The sequence below is a fragment of the Mus caroli genome, unplaced genomic scaffold (assembly GCF_978045245.1).
Source record: "Mus caroli unplaced genomic scaffold, Mus_caroli_1 scaffold_11, whole genome shotgun sequence".
Lineage (NCBI taxonomy): Eukaryota > Metazoa > Chordata > Mammalia > Rodentia > Muridae > Mus > Mus caroli.
Genome location: NW_028227266.1, coordinates 1,227,013 through 1,245,914, shown reverse-complemented (window position 1 = coordinate 1,245,914; position 18,902 = coordinate 1,227,013). Strand labels below are relative to the sequence as shown.

General features: G+C 36.2%; 1 protein-coding gene across 6 annotated transcripts in view; it reads left to right on the top strand.

Annotated features, from left to right (window-relative positions):
• Gria4 (glutamate ionotropic receptor AMPA type subunit 4) overlaps positions 1-18,902 on the top strand; it is a 392,371-nt gene that overhangs the window by 263,124 nt on the left and 110,345 nt on the right. For all 6 annotated transcript variants that reach the window (XM_021173095.3, XM_021173096.3, XM_029481411.2 and 3 more), the window contains exon 5: positions 10,804-10,988. In XM_021173095.3, coding sequence (XP_021028754.1) covers positions 10,804-10,988 — 185 coding nt within the window. The remainder of the gene's footprint in view (positions 1-10,803; positions 10,989-18,902) is intronic.

The window sequence follows — 18,902 nt, the reverse complement described above, 5'->3', positions numbered from 1 at the left end:
AGAATGAACCCTGGCCAGACTGAACTGAACCTGCCCAACCAGAACTGGTTGGGCAGGTGTGCTTTGTCCCTCCCTGTTCCTGCTAGCACAAGACCCTCTGGGGTTTTTGGAACTGATGTTGTGTTCCACTCACCAGTGATCTCAAGGTCCCAAGTGTGCTAGGGTTCCTGCAGCGTGGAGAGTCCTCTGCTCTTGACATTCTGTTAGGATGTCAAGATATGCAAAATTACAAGTAAAATAAAGTTACGTTACTCTGATGACATTAACTACTTATTTGAATTCAAAGGTTCTCTAGGTTGAAATGTAAGGTATTTTTATTGGGATATTCTTTACCAACAGAAATTGAAAATTCAAATATATGTGAAAAACCTCCTGGGAAGATAGATATACACAATATGCAGGTTACAGAAACTGAATCAACTAAAACAAATCTGTTATCCTCACTTTTCTTAAAATTAGTCTAGATGAAACTAGTATTGCTACACATGTTTTAACTTTAGTCATCCCTTTAGATTGCCTCCCTCCTTCTCTTCCTACAACCTCCTTGGTTCCACTTACATCTAGCTAGCGTTATGCAACCACATTTATAAATTCATTTATCTCTTGGTTCTCATCTTTGGAGTTTTCACTGTTACCAATAGATTACTACCTATATCTTCAGTATTTATTTATTTTAAAGTGTTTATTGAGTGCCTTATAGATGTCAGGTGCTCTTCTAGGCAGTGAGCAAAGGTTCTGATTTCACAAACTTACATGTTGTGGAAGAAATAGACAATAAGCGAATAAGAGAGGAAGATACAGAGTAGGTTCAATGATGGTAAATGTTATAGAGAAAGATAAGCAGAGAAGTAAATATGGGCAATCTCAGAGAAAGAAAGGGGAAAGTTCAAATGTCTTAACCTGAGACACTGTCTGCTGCTCTGCTAGTTAGTGCTGTAAAGGAAAAACCTGATTTACAGGGCTGTCGTGAGTTCTAGTTATTTGAGGCATGCTACTGAATCATTGCATACACAAGTTCCCCTGCAAACTTGTCTAGCACTCGCCCACTCTGAATGACCTTTTGTGGCCTCCTTACATTCCCCTGTATCACATAAGGTCTATATTAGAGTGCAGGACATGCTCCCTGCTATTAAGCTCCACCTGAACATATACATACTTCAAAGGTATAATACTTCAAAGTTTTGCCATCTTGAATAGGGTTAACATCCAAATGTATGCTATAAGTGGTTTCATGGATCCATATGCGTAAACTGGTTTCAAGCACGCATTTTATTTCCTTTACTACCTATATTTTATGTAGATTAGATTTGTTGGTTAAGATGGTATGCTGTAAAAAATAGAAAGAATAGAATAAGAATCTGGAATTTCATATAGTGTGATACAAAATTGACAAAAATCTTAATTTATGATCAAAACAATTATCATAGATGCATATATATGCATATGTATAAAAAAACATTGAGCACTCATTATTATTAAGAAAGTTGTCTTTCAAGAATGCCTCACTTAATAAAAGGAGATAACTTTAGTTTGTAAAACAGTGTTGACTAAAGTACCATAATGCCAGATTAAAAAACTCAGAGACAAAATTGAAAAGAGAACCAGTATGCTAATAGAAAATATTCAAAATATACACAGATTGTCTCTAGGATTACAAATATATCTAACAAGAAAGAAAAATGGACTTCTCTAATCCATATATGATTTCATTGTATGCAAGGATTAGTTTTTACGTAAGTCAACGAAAACCTGTAGTGCAAACAAAATAAGTAGAGTAGCCACAACAGACATGTTCATGAGCAAAGCCTCTTTGTATTATTTAATATACCATCGACTCCAGGTAATTTATCCTATCCTTAAATTAATATATATATATATATATATATATATATATATATATATATATATATATTTCTCCTTCCTCTGCATGACTCCAAATCTGGATTCCACAGCCTGTTATCTGTTGTACTAAGGCAAGATGTCTGAAGTAGCTTTCTGTTTCTGTCTCACTGACAGACATCATATTTCCAAACTTTTTCCTAGTATATCCTTAAGGAGAAAAGACCAAATCCTCTAAAACAATAATATTGTTCTTTAAATTTGACACTTATAATTTATTTCCCTGACTTAAAAGCTCATATCCATAGGCCACATAATATTCTCTCTCTCTCTCTCTCTCTCTCTCTCTCTCTCTCTCTCTCTCTCTCTCTCTCTCTTTCTCTCTCCATATATCTACATCTACATCTAATCTACATAAACACAATCTTTTCCAGCAATACAAGATACATTTGAAGCTACTGGGAGTGGTCTGGTACTCCTCATTGTATTTCTGAGCTTCTTGACAATGTCATCCCTCTCCATGAACTGCCCACTAATTTATTCATGCATTCCATCACTATGATCTACTTGGTTAGATTCTGAGCACAAGAATAGCTCCAAGATTCATCAACCTACAGTTTGATGAAGTAGGAAAATTTTCATCTGATCATCATTCAAATATATAATTAGAAACAGTGATTGAAAAACTTCTTTGCAAGACATGTGTCATATACAGAGGCTGTGAGAGCTTGTTTCTGCAGGGGGTGGAATGGGTTAGATGAGTTTGGTTTTTGTTTGTTTATTTTTCTGTTGTTGTTGTTTGCTTGTTTATTTATTATCTTATATATATGGCCACTTACCAAAAGAGCCAATTTTATTTCATTGTTTTGCAAGCCATCTAAAATCTCTTTTTTCTTTTTTTAACTAAATTTTTTTTCATACAATACATCCCCTCTCAGATCCTCTCCACCTCCTCATCCATCTAGCTTTTTTGTCTCTCCCTCTCTAGAAAGAAAGTAGGACAAAGAAGGGAGAAAACAGTCAAAAAGATTAGTGCTAGTCTGTGTTGGCATTTATGTTGGCATTGGTACTTTCTAATACATCTTTGAAGGACATTTCCTTCTGCTGAAGAGGGATCAGCATGAAAATAGCGACTAAAAAGAGTTTGATACACCCAAGGGACAATCATTTATTTGCATTTGTCATAAAATAATAGTAGAATAGTGAAGAACTTATGCACAGAACTGCTGAAGAATTTCGTTCATAGTTCTTATATAAAGTAGGAGTATTTGGGGTTTTTTGTTTTTTGTTTTGTTTGCTTGTTTGTTTTTGAGACCAAAAACTTCCCCAAAAGGAAGAGCTTAGTTGGGATTTCTGTGCAAGTAATCTAGTCTATGGAGGGGAAAGCATGCTTGGAAGATGTCAGATGCAAGTAACTGGTCTCCTGTATCCACAGTTGGTAAGTTGAAAGCTGGAATTCAGCTAACTTCTCTTTACTCAACCTGGGACGTTTACCCATAGAAAGACACCACATATTGAAAGGTGGATCTTCCCCTTTCAACTAACCTAATATAAGACTTTACTCACTGACATGCCCAGAGGCTCATGTGTCCATGGTGATTTCAAATTCTGTCAAGTTGACCATCAATAATGACAATTAAATACCCTATCAGTAATGTATATATAAATTAATAGACTAAACAATTAAAGTACAGAAATAAAATTCTTCCTGTATCCAGTTTCAGAGACTCCATAGAGGAAGATGAAAATAGTAGTCAAACTCTTTGTAGAAGTTTTTGGGAATACTTGAATACATGATAGTATACATGAACAGCAGACTCAGTTGCAACTAACAGAAGTCTCTACTTCTGTCACATTAATAACTAAAGCAAGACAATAAGTTTATTATTCTCATAGAAAAGTCTATGATAGATGGTCACTGAGTATAGTCCACATCACTAAGTCAATGAGCTTAGTTCTCTATAAAATGTAATTCTGGGAAGGAGAAAAGAAAGTAATCTAATAATAATTTAATTAAAATCCATAAAAATTTAAAAACAGAGTAAGAATGGTATATCATAAGAATGGCATACTATAAGAACCTTTATACTATATAAAATATAAATGAGAATTTAATTGTGAGAGATTTGTGCTTTTTAATGAATGTAACAACAATCAGTGTAAAAATGAGGCCATGAATTTGAAAGAAAAAAATGAGGGTTTTATAGGAGGTTTTGGAAGGAGATATTAGAGGGTATATTATGTAATTGTATTATAATCTCAAAAGCAAAACAATAATAATTTTTAAAGGATTACAAGAGACAGATTACAAAAGCCAAACTTTTATTAAATGGTCAATGAAATAACAAAGCCATACAGACAGAATATTCTCATCTCATCACTTAAAGCTGGAACCTTGTGGCCAGGGGTGGGATCCACACTCAGTTCCAAGGTGACAGGACAAAAAAGCAGGAACACATTACATAGCTTACCTAAATTCTATTAGCTGAGACTTAGTCATAGTCATATCTCCAAAAGAATGACATGGAAAAAAAATACTTATTCTGACTGCCTTTATCCTAGGTTAGAATGCCACTGTTTGAATAAAGGAGAAATTGCTACCAGAAAACAACTTATAATCCTTGCTACAGTACTTTACTGATCTAATGTCTCAAGTTCCTTTGTCAGTTGTCATGTGAACTGAGAATGAACACTGCAATGTAAGGAAGATGGAAAAATATTAGTGTCGGAAAACTCAAGATATTTGGGAGGCCTCAAGCCAAATGTAAAAGTATCCTTTTGTTTACCTTACAAAGTAGATTTGGCATTTGTCCTCTAAGAAAAAGATACTCCGTTTCTCTTATTCAAGATGTACATGTGCCCCTTCAACCTACATAGGAAAGGAAACCATCCTTTATTTCACTATGTGCTTCTTAAACTACAGAACAAATGAGCACTGCAGTAATGGCTGTCAGAAAGTTTACCCAGGCTGTCATGTTTGGTTTCTCTTCTATGTGCTGAGATCTTCAAGTCAGGATCCTGACCTTGAAATATGTTATTTCAGCACTGAGGTACCTTAACAAGAGTCCAAACAAAATGGTTGCTAAATACGCATTGTACTTCCGGCATGGTTATATTAAATGTGGCAGGTATTTCAGAATCATCCTCATGTCTTTGACTCAACTCAATCTACAGCAAGAAGCAGACTTTTAACTCACATACAGTTTTCTTAAAACCCACTACTTAGTTCCAGACCACAGTAACAGATTCGGCACAACAGCTTGTAAAACAGTGAAGATGGCTTTATGTAGGGACAGGTAGCTTTATTTAGAGACAGTTCACTTCATCACTTCCATCCAGGCTCAACAACACCTTATTGGAATCAAATGTCTTGTCTTTCTTTCTCTATGCCTTTGTCTCTCTCTTCTACCATCTCTGTGACTTTCTATCTCTGTTCTCTTGGTTTCTGGTCCCTCTGTTTCTGTTTCTCTGTGAGTATCTCTGTTTCTGTCTCTCTCCATCTCTGTCTCTGTCTCTGTCTCTGTCTCTCTCTCTCTCTCTCTCTCTCTCTCTCTCTCTCTCTCTCTCTGACACACACACACACACACACACACACACACACGTTTCTATAACCTAAACATTTCTCTATCCCACATCCAACATGCGTCATTCGTTACTTCTTTTTTACATTTGTGACTTTGTTACTCTGATCACCTTCCTTGATAAATTCTGTATTCTCACCCCTTCCCCTTGTCTTCTTAATGTCCTAATCCTTTGAAACATGATTTGTAGATGAAGCATTGTGGCATCTGATCATAACTATGCCACTGCAAACACAGTATGAACTTACTGGTCTTCAGGCAGATGAAACATTCCACAGTATCCTGGTAGCTCCTATCTTTTGAAGTCATCTTTTCCTACGCATGAATTTCTCCTGTTTAACCTCCTGATGCTTTGTGTATTGACAAATATACTAAGTAAATCTTACACTACACATGTTAAATAAGACAAATTTTCAGTGAAGAGGAAATACCACTGAGGTGCTACTCATCGCCAAATAGGTCACTTTTTTTTTTTTTTGATGACATAGGAGGTTTTGCTGTGAAGTGTTCAGTAGTGTTAACCTAGCTGCCATTTTATTTAACATAACCATTGTACAATAAGATAACATGATGTAGATACTTGATGTTGCTTGACAGTATTTTTGAATAACTATGGAAAGTTATTTACTGTGATCAAATAATATAAATGTACCTGAATGTGCTCTACTGCAATTGCAGATTTTTTTATTTCTTTGCATTTATTTATAAAATGCTATATTTTGACACATAGGTCACTTACCTAATTGAAAGTTTTACAAATACCACACTGATTGTAAAAAGACCATTTGTGCCTTTGCTGATCTTGATGCACTTTATAAGATCTTGAACAAAAAAATTTTCAACAAAGGATATGAAATTAAAATATTAGACAGCTTTTCAAGATGGCATGCAAAATATTGTTTATAGCAGTGAATTATTGTTATCTATGTTACATTCATCCAAAAAAGTAACATTCCCTTTTGGATAACAATATTAAATTGCATATTTTTAAGAAAATGGCAATATAACTCACAATCACGTGTATAAACAGTACAGCTTGACTTATGCTTTCTAATTTCTATAGCAAGTAAGTTATTCCATCATAGTCTCAAAGGCAGCATTTTCTCTTTGCGCCAATACATTCTCACACCTATTTTGGCAAATAAAAAATGCACATGTACCGAAGGGAACATAAATAATGAGCGTACTAAAGTGAAACAGAATAATAAAAAGACTTAAAGCTTGAGCGAGGCTCTGAGACTGCAAGTATGTGTCCTTCCTGCTGCTTGAAAAGATGCCATTGATTTCTAGGATTAATGAGCCTTTTCAATGGATAGCATGTCTTGACATTTAACCAGAATTATCTTCTAGGTTTTTTGTCTTATTTCACTAGCAGCATAATTTCTAAATATGAACAATCTGACAGTGAAATGCTGCCTTCGAAGTTCAATTTTTTGGTTAGTGTGAACCTTGCAGCATAATATAAATGGATAAATATATAAATTTCATCAAAATATATGTTTCTCTATGTCCTGTAAAAGCCATGGCATCCAGAAAATAGCAACATGGACACTTTGTCTTGTCATGAGACCTGACAGCCACATAGTGCTTAAACAAATAAGGCAGCAGCATGAAAAGAGTTTAGCCAAGCTGCAGGTGGATGTGAGGGAGAAGGGAGATGATTCAATGTGTGGTCCATGTTTATAATTTTGCACCATTCAGTTAATCAAAGAAGAGTTTTGGAATTACCTTTATATTGTCACAAATAAAAAGAGAAAAATATATGGCAACTGCCATTCCTTGAAGCCTTCCTAGTCAAATAATATATTTGTAGATATCAATAAATAAATAAAAGGAATCTTGCTTCAGTTCCCAACAGAACACAAGTCCAGGGACAGAAGAAGTTAAATATGAATTCTTACAGAAAGATAGCTCACAAGAATTAGAGAGATAGCTCAGTGAATAAAGTGAGAACATGAAATCCTGAGTTTAAATCCTTGGCACCACATAAAAAGCAGGCATGGCAACTCTGTGACATGGCACCTATGACCCAAGTGCCTAGAGTGATGGATCCACCCACAGAGGTCCCTACCCAGCCAGTCTAGAAGAAATGGCAAACTGCAGATTCAATGAGATATCTTGGCTCAAACCTTAGATTAAGGGTGATTTTAAAAGATATTTAATAACCTCTGGCCTCGACAGTCTCATGCAAAGGTGAAAAATGAGTGTACACACACACAGAAAGAAGAAGGAAAGGCAAAAGAAAGAAGGAGGGAGGGAGGGAGGGAGGGAGGGAGGGAGGGAGGGAGGGAGGGAGGGAGGGAAGAAGGGAGGGAAGAAGGGAGGGAGAAGACTGAGGGGCTAGGAGCACTTGGTGTTATTGAGCATTTTATTACCACCACCCACTTCTGGCTATTAAGAACTAAGTGACAAAGCAGAAATCTGATGTCGTCTTTTAGCCTTTTGGGCCTACCACATGCATATATGCACATACATCACCCAAACAGACACATAATCACAAAAGTAGAAGAAGAAATGAAATGAAAGAGCTTCCACATTCATTCAACAGGAAATAAGAAAGCCCCAGGTTGATATTATCCTGAGTGAGGTAACCCAATCACAAAAGAACACACATGGTATGCACTCATTGATAAGTGGATATTAGCCCAGAAGTTCGGAATACCCAAGATACAATTCACAGACCACATGAAGCTCAAGAAGAAGGAAGATCACAGTGTGGATACGTCAGTCCTTCTTAGAAGGGGAAACAAAATACCCATTGGAGGAAATGCAGAGATAAAGTTTGGGGCAAAAACTGAAGGAAAGGCCATCCAGTGACTATCCCACCTGGGGATCCATCCCATATACAGTTACCAAACCCAGACAATATTGTGGATGCCAACAAATGCTTACTGACAGGAGCCTGATATAGCTGTCTCCTGAGAGGCTCTTCCAGTGCCTGACGCTCATAGCCATCCATTGGACTGAACACAGGGTCCCCAATGGAGGAGCTAGAGAAAGTACTCAAGGAGCTGAAGGGGTTTGCAGCCCCATAGAGGAACAACAATATGAACCAACTAGTACCCCCAAAGCTCCCAGGGACTAAACCACCCTTCAATTGGTACACATGAAGGGACCTATGTCTCTAGCCACATATGTATCAGAGGTTGACTGTGGGACATCAATGAGAGAAGAGGCCCTTGGTCTTGTGAAGTCTCCATGCCCCAGTGTAGGGGAATTCCAGGATAGGGAAGCGGGAATGGGTGGGTTAGTGATTAAGGGGAGGGGGATAGGTTTTTGGAGGAGAAATGATGAAATAGGATAAAATTTGCCATGTAAATAAAGAAAACATCTGAGAGAGAGAGAGAGAGAGAGAGAGAAGGAAGAAAGAAAGAGAGAAAGAGAGAAAGAGAGAAAGAGAGAAAGAAAGAAAGAAAGAAAGAAAGAAAGAAAGAAAGAAAGAAAGAAAGAAAGAAAGAAAGAAAGAAAGAAAGAAAGAAAGAAAAAAGAAAGCCAGCCCTAGGTTCCAGGTTGGTGGGAAAACGGCAATGTCAGATGAGATATGAAAAGGTAATTACAGGTATGAAGTACAAAGAAAAGACTGGATATGTATGGAACAACACATATCCAGAATAAGCATAATGTAATTAGCATGCCCTCTTTCTTCTTTGGGGATTTTTTCATTTAAATAAAAATGAAGTCTGACTGCCATGGTATGCATTTGGCAGGAAATCAGGCAATTTATATTTTAGATATGAGCTCATCATCAGGTCCATCTGTTGACATTGTCTGTACATCATAATGTTTGGAGCTCTGAGACACAGAAAATATAACCTCAAAATGAAACTCCCTAAATCTGAAACTCTAAATAATTGCTCTCTTATCTTATAAGCCTGGTGTGTTCACTTTCAAATTTCCTTTTGAATCCTGCCAGCTAGCCTAACTGCAATACCTACTGAGGGAGAAACCAGAGACAGCAACTACAGAATAAGATTACACTGCTGTTAGACTCTTCAGGAGACTATTTTGTTTATGCCAAGCTATGAAGTTAAAAAAAAAAAAAAATGAGTGGCTCTGGTCCTAACCAATTTTTATCTAAGGGATGTTTTTTATACAATCAGAGAATCTTTTCCTCCTAATCTTTCAAGCTATAACTAAAAATTGAGGTCTCAAGAAGCAGGCATGAAAATAATATGAAGCTGAAATCTCCTTCCACTTGTGGAGAGATTTGACAAACAACAGGCAGAGACCACAGCCTTTTCCCCAAGAAGTTCTATCTTCACCTAACCAGCACTTAGTCTGCCAAAATTTTATGATTTGTCAGGGATACTGTAGTTGCACTTCACATTGAATTATTTCCTTGTTTACTTGCTTCATGTGTATATATGTCCCAGCATGCCTGTGGATGTCACAGGACAATATGGAGTACTCCATTCTATTCTTCCACCATTTAAACTGGGAACTGAACTCAGTACACCCAGCTTTGGTGGCAACTGCCTTTACTTGTTGAGTCACTTCATCAGCCTGCCCAGAAATCATTTTATTTTGTTTATGTGGAGTTTTTGTGACAAGATCTTGTGTAGCTCACCCTGGCCTTAAACTTCTTCCTTATGCAGCTGAAGCTAACCTTGAGCTCCTATGTCTGCCTCTCAACTGGTACTAATACAAGCATGTGACACATGCATTTCCTATTGTTCTTTGAAAAGTTTGGTCACATGTATTTGAATGTCTATCACCTCTAAGAGTTGGTAATTCACCTCATATCAAGCCTACACACTTCATCTGCCAGAACAAGTGGAACTTAATAAATAATGCTATCACCTTATACATCTGCCTATATCATCAAATGAAGCTCTGACAATAATACATCCTCAATAATACCATAGTACGGGTGTTTTGTTTTGCTTTGATTTGTTTTGTTGGGATTTTTTGTGCATCTTTTCTCTATAGTCAAACCAATAAAGTTGTTTGTACCCTGTTCAATCAAAAAATTGAAACCTTTGTTCAAAACAAACTCTTTCTAGAGTGTAAAATAACAAAAGGTGTCATGAAATTGATATTGACCACAGGTAGTGATACAATGGAGTTTTATTAATCTCATCAAAAGTATATCTAGACCAAAGGAATATTCTCCAGTAGAGGGAGTTTTGAGATTTTAAAGAAGGTATACTGTGACAACTTCATCCAATAAGTAGCTTAAAAGAATCTGTTGCCTGAATAAAGGAAAAAAAGGGGAGGGGGAAGGGTTTCACAAAAAAATGACTCACATTTTCAAGATTCAAAATGATCTGTGTTTTAAATATGAGAAATATTGATATGGATCCAGTCTCTAACAAAAGTCTAAAGGAATATCTTTACATATGTTAAAAGAGTATTTTTTATTAACTTTTTTTCTCTCTAATAGGGTATTCAATACTTCAAGCTATAATGGAAAAAGCAGGACAGAATGGATGGCATGTCAGTGCGATATGTGTGGAAAATTTTAACGATGTCAGCTACAGGCAACTGCTAGAAGAGCTTGACAGAAGACAAGAGAAGAAATTTGTAATAGATTGTGAGATAGAAAGGCTTCAAAACATATTAGAACAAGTAAGTTCTGGGCTTCATCTTATTACTAAGGTGTGCGTTAGATAAAAATGTTGACATATTCCAGTTCTGTCTCCATATTGTCTTCCAGTTCAGAATATGAGAATTAGGAATTTTCCATGATTTATCTCCAGAAAAAAAATGACAGTTCTTTACTCTAAAAGATGTCATTTAGTCCTTAGGTGCAGTTGAAGATAGGAATACAACTTTTCCATCCTGTAAAGATAGAAGCAGTAGAAGAGCATTTGCTTAGTCACCAGGGATTCTGAGCCTTTATTAATATGAATCTTGAAGATTACTGCTATGAAACTATTAAAGCATTTGAAAGGGCCTTTTTATATTCTGAACTACTAGTTGCATGAAAATTATCAACATAAACTAGCAGAGCAATGAAATAAATGATGATTGGATAGAACATTCTGTGATGTGCTATGTTTCTACCAGATGCTTTAAGTAAATGTGACTTGTCACCCATAAAGATGATTTTTCAACTTTCCTTTAGAAGGAGACTTTTTGAATAAAGATTTCAATACATAACTGTTGATGAGCTTTGAAGAGGGTAGGAAAAGATAAAACTGAGCTTTTCCATTGTATTAAGTGGTAGGAAAACATTATGTAGTTATAAATTGCATTTGCTCCTCTGCCTTGAACACAATGATAAAGTCTTCCACCAAAATTAAAGTGTCTGGGTGCCATCTGGTGGTTCTTAGGAAGTTTGTTCATACTTATCCACAATAATTCAGAGTTAACCAGTTAGGTATAGTTTAGCTGCAGAATTACACAATTGGATTTGGAATACAAAACCTATCAGTTTGGAGTTCATTTACAATACTCATCTTTTTTTGTTTGTTTGTTTTTGTTTTTTTTTTTTTTATTTTTGAGACAGGGTTTATCTGTGTAGCCCTGGCTGTCCTGGAACTCACTCTGTAGACCAGGCTGGCCTTGAGCTCAGAAATCTGCCTGCCTCTGCCTCCCAAGTGCTAGGATTAAAGGTGTGCGCCACCACTGCCCGGCTATAATACTCATCTTAGTATCCAAAATATATCTGAGATTCTACCATAACCCCTACAAGCTCTGAATTGAGTATCACAGTATATATTAGAATTTTTTAAAGTTTATCATAAAATTAATTTTGCATTTTAAAGATATGAAATAGCATTGTACTATAAGAGCAATTAGTAAAGTATCTATCCCTTATTATTCTGTTATAAAAGAAAATAATAATACTTCACTAAAAACAGAATCTCTGCTACTTTGGTAACCTATGAATACTAAGTGTACACAGATCAGGTAAATCAACCTTGATGTCAGGTAAGGAGCCTTGAAGGAATTCCAAGGAAAGCTCTCCTTTAATATGCAGAGCAGTGACTCCAACTCCAATTTTACTCTCTCCCTTCCATGCTTGCTGCCCCAGTAGTGAGACTTTGCAGTTGTTTAACCTGAATAATTTTTGTAAATCACTGAGGAAGAGTCCCCTGCAGAGCAGCCAAACATCTGCCAAGATTGCCAAATTCCTGTCAGAGGCTGAATGTCATCTGTGATGACATTCACTTAGCTCCTGTGCTCTAAAGACCCAGACTTTGGAGATAAGTTGGTCCTCAAAGCACACTTTCAAAGGCTTGCTTGGTTTCTGAGGAGGAACTTGGCATACCTGGGTACTGAGGGTAAAATAAGCCTTAAATGACTGTGAAGGGTTGGTCTTTCCTGCTCCTCTTCTGCCATTTTCCCCTTCTCCACTTCCTCCTCTTCCTTCACCTTCTCCTTTTTCTTTTTCTCCTCCTCATTCTACCCTGTTTTTCTGTTAACACTTTAAAGAAGTTAAAATTTTGAGTGTCTACGATACCTACTCCTTTTTGGTAAACTCTACCTAATTTCATTACTATTAGGGCTACCTACATAAGATTGTAAATAGCAATCCTTTAATTCAAGTAGACATTTCATAAAGTCCTTAAACCCCACTGTGCTGTAAGGAGATAATGACTTCTTGGTTATATAATAATGGTTCCTTCCTCCTACAAGCTGTGTCTGATTGGGAACAAAATTGTTTCTTATCTTTATTCCATAGCTCCAAAGAAAGTCACTTGTCGCATTTGTTTGTTTGATTCTGTGTTTTGTGGTGCTGCAGGTTGAACCCAGACCCTCCATGGATGTGTTTTGCAGGCTCTCTGTCAATGAGCTACATCTCCAGCTCTGGATTTCATTCTTGATTCTATTGTATCAGAAGAACTAATCCAAATGATTCTGAGAGTGTATGCAATGGCTCACCTTTCAACAAAAATCCATATTCATTAATTAAACAAAGAACAGAAAACATTTCATAGACTAAACTAAAGCATTATTTAAAGAATAGTCACCAAAGATTGAATAGATCTTTGTAAGTAAAAGGAAGAGATTAGCAGATTTGATAAGGGGTACAAAAATCACTCCCGACCAGAGGAATAACGGCTAGATTTCCATCACACAGAAGGGTGACTAGAGTTGATTATATTGTATTGTATGTTTTGAAATAGCTAGGAGATTACAACAGCCTATATGTTTGGGAGTCTCTTGAACTCATGGCTGCTACTAGGGTTTTAATTAGATGATCTATGGTTCATGATGAAAATATTTTTTTCCCAAATGGTATGGTCTCATATATATATATATATGAGAGTCTCATATCTCATATATATATGAAAGTCTCATATCTCATATATATATATGTGATAGATAGATAGATAACAGCTATGTTTGCATTTGCATGTTTGTGTGTTTATGTATGTGTTTACATATATATGTAAACAAAGAACAAGATAAATATAAAATAATTCCTTAAGACTTCTTCAAATCTTAGTATATTTTGTCCTTCTTTCCTTCCTCCTCTTCTTGGCTAACTTCCATCCCTCCATCTGTTCCCATTTTACCCATTTTTTATCATTTCTCTCTTCATATCACTTGAATTCTTCTATTCTTCTCTCTCAGCCTTCATGCCCCACTCCATAGAGAAGATTTTGAGTGTCCTCTTCACAAACAAATAATCCTGAGCTAGTCAGCACACCATGTAAATGTGTCTGAATACCATTATGTAACACTGTATGTTTGCTTAAGAAATCAATAAAGGTTGTTTGGACAAAAAAATTAAAGTAGAAAAAGGTAGCCCTCTCTTAGGAGATTCACATAATGAAAATTCAAAGCAGGTTCTGAAATTTCTAGAAGAACCAGCACACCTTGCTTGCTGTCTATAATTGCTTCTTTGACATTTTAATTTGTATCAGTTTACAAAAGCCTAATATAAATAGGTCATACATTGTCATTTTAAAATATATTTATGGGTGATGGTGGTACATGGAGCATTTTCTCTTTTGTACTTGTTTCCCAAATTATTTTATGCCATGAGCTGATTCATTCTTATATATGTATTTGCTATTTAAAACAGCAGTTAGCTATAGACTCCTTGAGACATTTCAAAACATAAGAAGGAAAACGGTAAAGTAAGCCTCAACTTGATGATGCCTCTGTGCTTGAGTCCTTGTAATCTAGTTTGACATCCATCTCTGAGATATTCTACCCAGCAGCCAAGCTTAGCCAGCCATAGCTCCTTCCACTGGAGTAAAGCCTGAACTTTACTCCAGGTAAACTGCTTTGTCTGTCACTGTTGTCTGACCATGTCACTGTTGTCTGAACTTGCAGAGCCCTTTGAATCTATTCTACTTCTTTACAGTGACCTCATTCTAGAATTTTAAGTGGAAGTCAGCAAGTTTTAAGTTTGCTCAATTTTTGTTTTGTAGATGAAACCAAATATGTGAAAAAAATAGTTTTAATCTATCATCAATTCTCATTCTAACTGAAACAACAGAAAAGTGATGTGTTTATGTAACACTGACTATGCCATCCATGGCACTAGGAATGTAACAAAACACTAAATTGAGTTTATTGCCACTTGCTCAAGCCAGCTCCAATCAAATAAAAGGCAGTATCTAAATTCAAAGAACAATTTGATCCACACCTAAAACAAACAAACAAACAAAAAAACAAAAAACAAAAAACTAGAAAAACATAAACAAATCAAACAAACAAAACCTTGAAACTACAGGAGCCTGGACAGATTCTCAGAGTTAAGAACACAAACTGTTCTTGTACAAGATATAAAGTTAGAACTGACAAATTGTTTTCATGTCAAATTAGGTGTTTATACCAAGAGCCTTTCATGTTACTTTCAAATGTTTGTTATTTTAAAACCCTGCACACAATACTTACATCAGTGTGTATCACAATACTTACTTACAAAACAAATAAACAAAAACCATGAAATTTGATCTCAGCTAAAATTTAAACAATAAAACTGGCTCAGCTGGGACTAGGAAGACAGCTCAGCTGTTATGAGTATTGACTATTCTTGCAGAGAACTAGAGTTCAGTTCCCAGTCCCACATAGTGTCTCTCAACTCTCCAGTCCATGTCCAGGGATCTGACATCTCTTCTGGCCTCAGTGGGGAGCCAGGCACAGCCCATGTGTGTGTGTGTGTGTGTGTGTGTGTGTGTGTGTGTGTGTGTGCGTGTGTGTGCGTGTGCAAAAAAAACTCATAAATAAAACTTTAAATTTGTTTAAAATTTTTACAAATAAGTCTCAAAAATTGTCCTGAGATGTCAACTCTTCCCCATCAAACCTCTCTCACCAATATGGAAAACCCAGAGGCCTTGCAGTCAGAAGTTTGCATTCCTACAGTTCAGGAAACCCTTTAGTCAGGACATCCATCTCTGACACTTGGGATCAGACAGACCAGATTGTAAAATTTTAAAGCACAGATGTGTTTTTACTCTCTTAGAAATAGTTAAGAAATGTCCAATGGCTATTTTTTGTTATTGTGTGTGTGGTTTTGTTTTGTTAATACATAGCTTAATTATCTCCTTAAGGCTTGGGTTTTTCCTCCTCCTCCTCTTCCTCACTTTACATACATTAAGCTGAACTGAGATGATAAAAAAAAAAAAAACCTTCTTTCTCTAAATAAAATTTAATAAGAAGTATTTCAGCTCATGTGTTGGGTGGTGAAGTACTATATAAATTTACACATAGGGTATAACTTCAAACAAAGCACACAATAAAACTTCAGGCAGACAGCCATTCCTGGGTACTTACTAATTCTTCAAATACTTATTGAATGATTGCTCTCTCTCTCTCTCTCTCTCTCTCTCTCTCTCTCTCTCTCTCTCTCTCTCTCTCTCCCTCCCCCTCCCTCTCTCTCTCTCTCCTTTTCCCTTTCTCTTCCCATCCACCCATTTCCCAGTCTCTTTTTCTCATGTGTGTGTGTGTATATGTGTGTGTGAGAGAGAGAAAGAGAGAGAGAGAGAGAGAGAGAGAGAGAGAGAGAGAGAGAGAGAGAGACTGTCTGTCTGCCTGCCTGTGTGTCTGTGTACTGGGCCTGAAGTGCCTAGTAGTATAGATACATTTTATATTCTGCTTGGTTACTTTTATATACTTAAAGACTTTGTAGAAACATGATTTACAGGGATTAACAAATATACACCCTGGATTTCACTACAAATGTCAGTTCTTATGAATAGGTAATGATAGCAAAGGCATCAAAGAATTGAAACTATACTAAGTCTTCTTCATTTCATAAAATGTATGCCTTTAAGAATCTAAGTATTTATCCAAAGACTATAAATACTGACCATAGACTGTGAAATACAAATGCACACCTAACAAAAGAATAAAGAAAGATGACTCAACAGCTGGTCCACAGACATCTCAGACACCCGCTTAGTCACATTCCTCTTTTGTAATTAGCTCCTTCTTCTACAGTGTTACTGGTTTCAGAAAATAAGACAAAAAAAAAATGAGTGTCCTACTAAACAGCTTGTGGATCTGGGAAGCTGTACATGGATGACCTTCCTATTCTGTTTGCCACCTAATTTAGAAAAGAAAAAAAAGATAAAAATCTATTATTGATGTCCTAAAAGGTTATTATGTTACCAAAGGACAATCATCCTACCCTGAGGCAAGATCAACCAGACAGAGGAAAGTACCCTCAACATAAAGTAGATGTTTGTACAGAGGAGAAGAGATATGACATTGGACCAATTAATTTATTTTAATCACCATATTGCTAATCATATCTAGCACCAGCCAGGTACGATTCAACTCCTAGGAAGAATCATAGACAAAAAGTCAAATTTATAACATCATTAATTAAAGTATAAAAGCTGCATATCTAGAGGGTATATATACAAATTTGTACAAATTTTAAATATTAGAAATTATACTATATAAAACTCTACCTTTCCACCTCATCTCCCCCTTGAATCATTACCATTTAATAAAGGATTAAAGAAGAAATCCATTATTGGAGAGCCTGACACTGTGTTTCATATTGGATCATTTCAGTGACTAGCTAGGGATCACTTTTTCACACCAAAGCAAAAAGGAGAAAGAAAAAATGAGAAAAGACTAAAAAGAAGCACAATAGAAAAAGGAAAGCAAGCCACACCTGTGAGGAAAGACATGTCTCTGTGGCAGAGGTCTGATAGACATGTAGACTTTGGATGTGAGTCATCTGATTCAGTAGACAGGACAGCTATGCAGTCAGCATCTCTTGTACTTATTTAAATTCTATATACTAGAAAAATGAAGACAAATGTTATCTATTCCTGGCTTATACTCAGGCCAGGTTCCCAAAAATGTAAAAATAATTATTGGGACATTTAATAGCTATAGAAAAGAAATATGAAATAGGACCTGAACCCAGAAGACAGGATGACTAAGTATGCTACAAGTCAGGAATGCTTTACAGAAGAAAAATAAAAATTTTCTATGTTGTAAAATGTATTAAGATTTTCCTATGCATGGGAAACAGAAGGAAAGGAATTGAATTTTTCATAGTCAAGGAAAAGAAAAGATAGTCCAAGACAGATGAAAGACTGCAAAAAATAAAAGTTAGCTAGGAAATCCTATCACCAATTTCCCATACTGAAGAACTGACAGAGCCAGGTGCATTTCAGGGAGAGCTCAGGAAATGGAGATGAATTCTACAGGACACAATAAGATAGTGAAATAGACCATTGGCCAAGGAGGAAGCTGTGAAGACGGGCAAACAGAAAAGCAGAGTTCTAATGGTATCACTTGAGTATTTGCCTGTTAAAATTCTATCCATCAAAGTAGAGAACATCACTAACCAGTACATCCCCAGGCACTAGCTAGGACAACAAAAATAACTGTTCAATGGAAGTCTGAATGGGCTTCAGTTGAAGACTGGAAAAGAGACATCTTCAATATGTGTTTAAGATAACAGCACCCAATAATACTTGAGGCCTTAGTAGCAAGCTTGCAATTACCTCAAAGGTTTTCTTGTCCAGAAATCTCACCTAGCAAACTGCTTTGAAAGCTCTAGATTTTAGTTTGTTGTTCTGGTTGAAAAGTAGAAACAGGGGGCTGGTGAGATGGCTCAGTGGGTAAGAGCACCCGACTGCTCTTCCAAAGGTCTGGAGTTCAAATCCCAGCAACCACATGGTGGCTCAAAACCATCCGTAACGAGATCTGACTCCCTCTTCTGGTCTGACTGAAGACAGCTACAGTGTACTTACATATAATAAATAAATAAATCTTAAAAAAAAAAAAAGAAAAGTAGAAACAATTTGTTTCCCACATACTGAAATAACAAATGATACACAAGAATGATCAAGTTTCTAAAGAAAAGAGCACCTCTAAGCAATCCTATCAGCAATGTCCTGCACTGCACATGCAGAACAAGATGTTTTTTGCTTTCTGGTAGAGCACCTTTGCCTATCAGAGTAAGATCACTTAGAACATACACAAGGTAAGAAAAATTCGAAAGATATGAAGCTATGCTAAGAAGGGTAATTTTTCTTCATTAAGCTTACTTTTTGGATGAATCAACTTGAATGTTAAGGTACAATTATACTGCAATAAGTTTACTGGTTT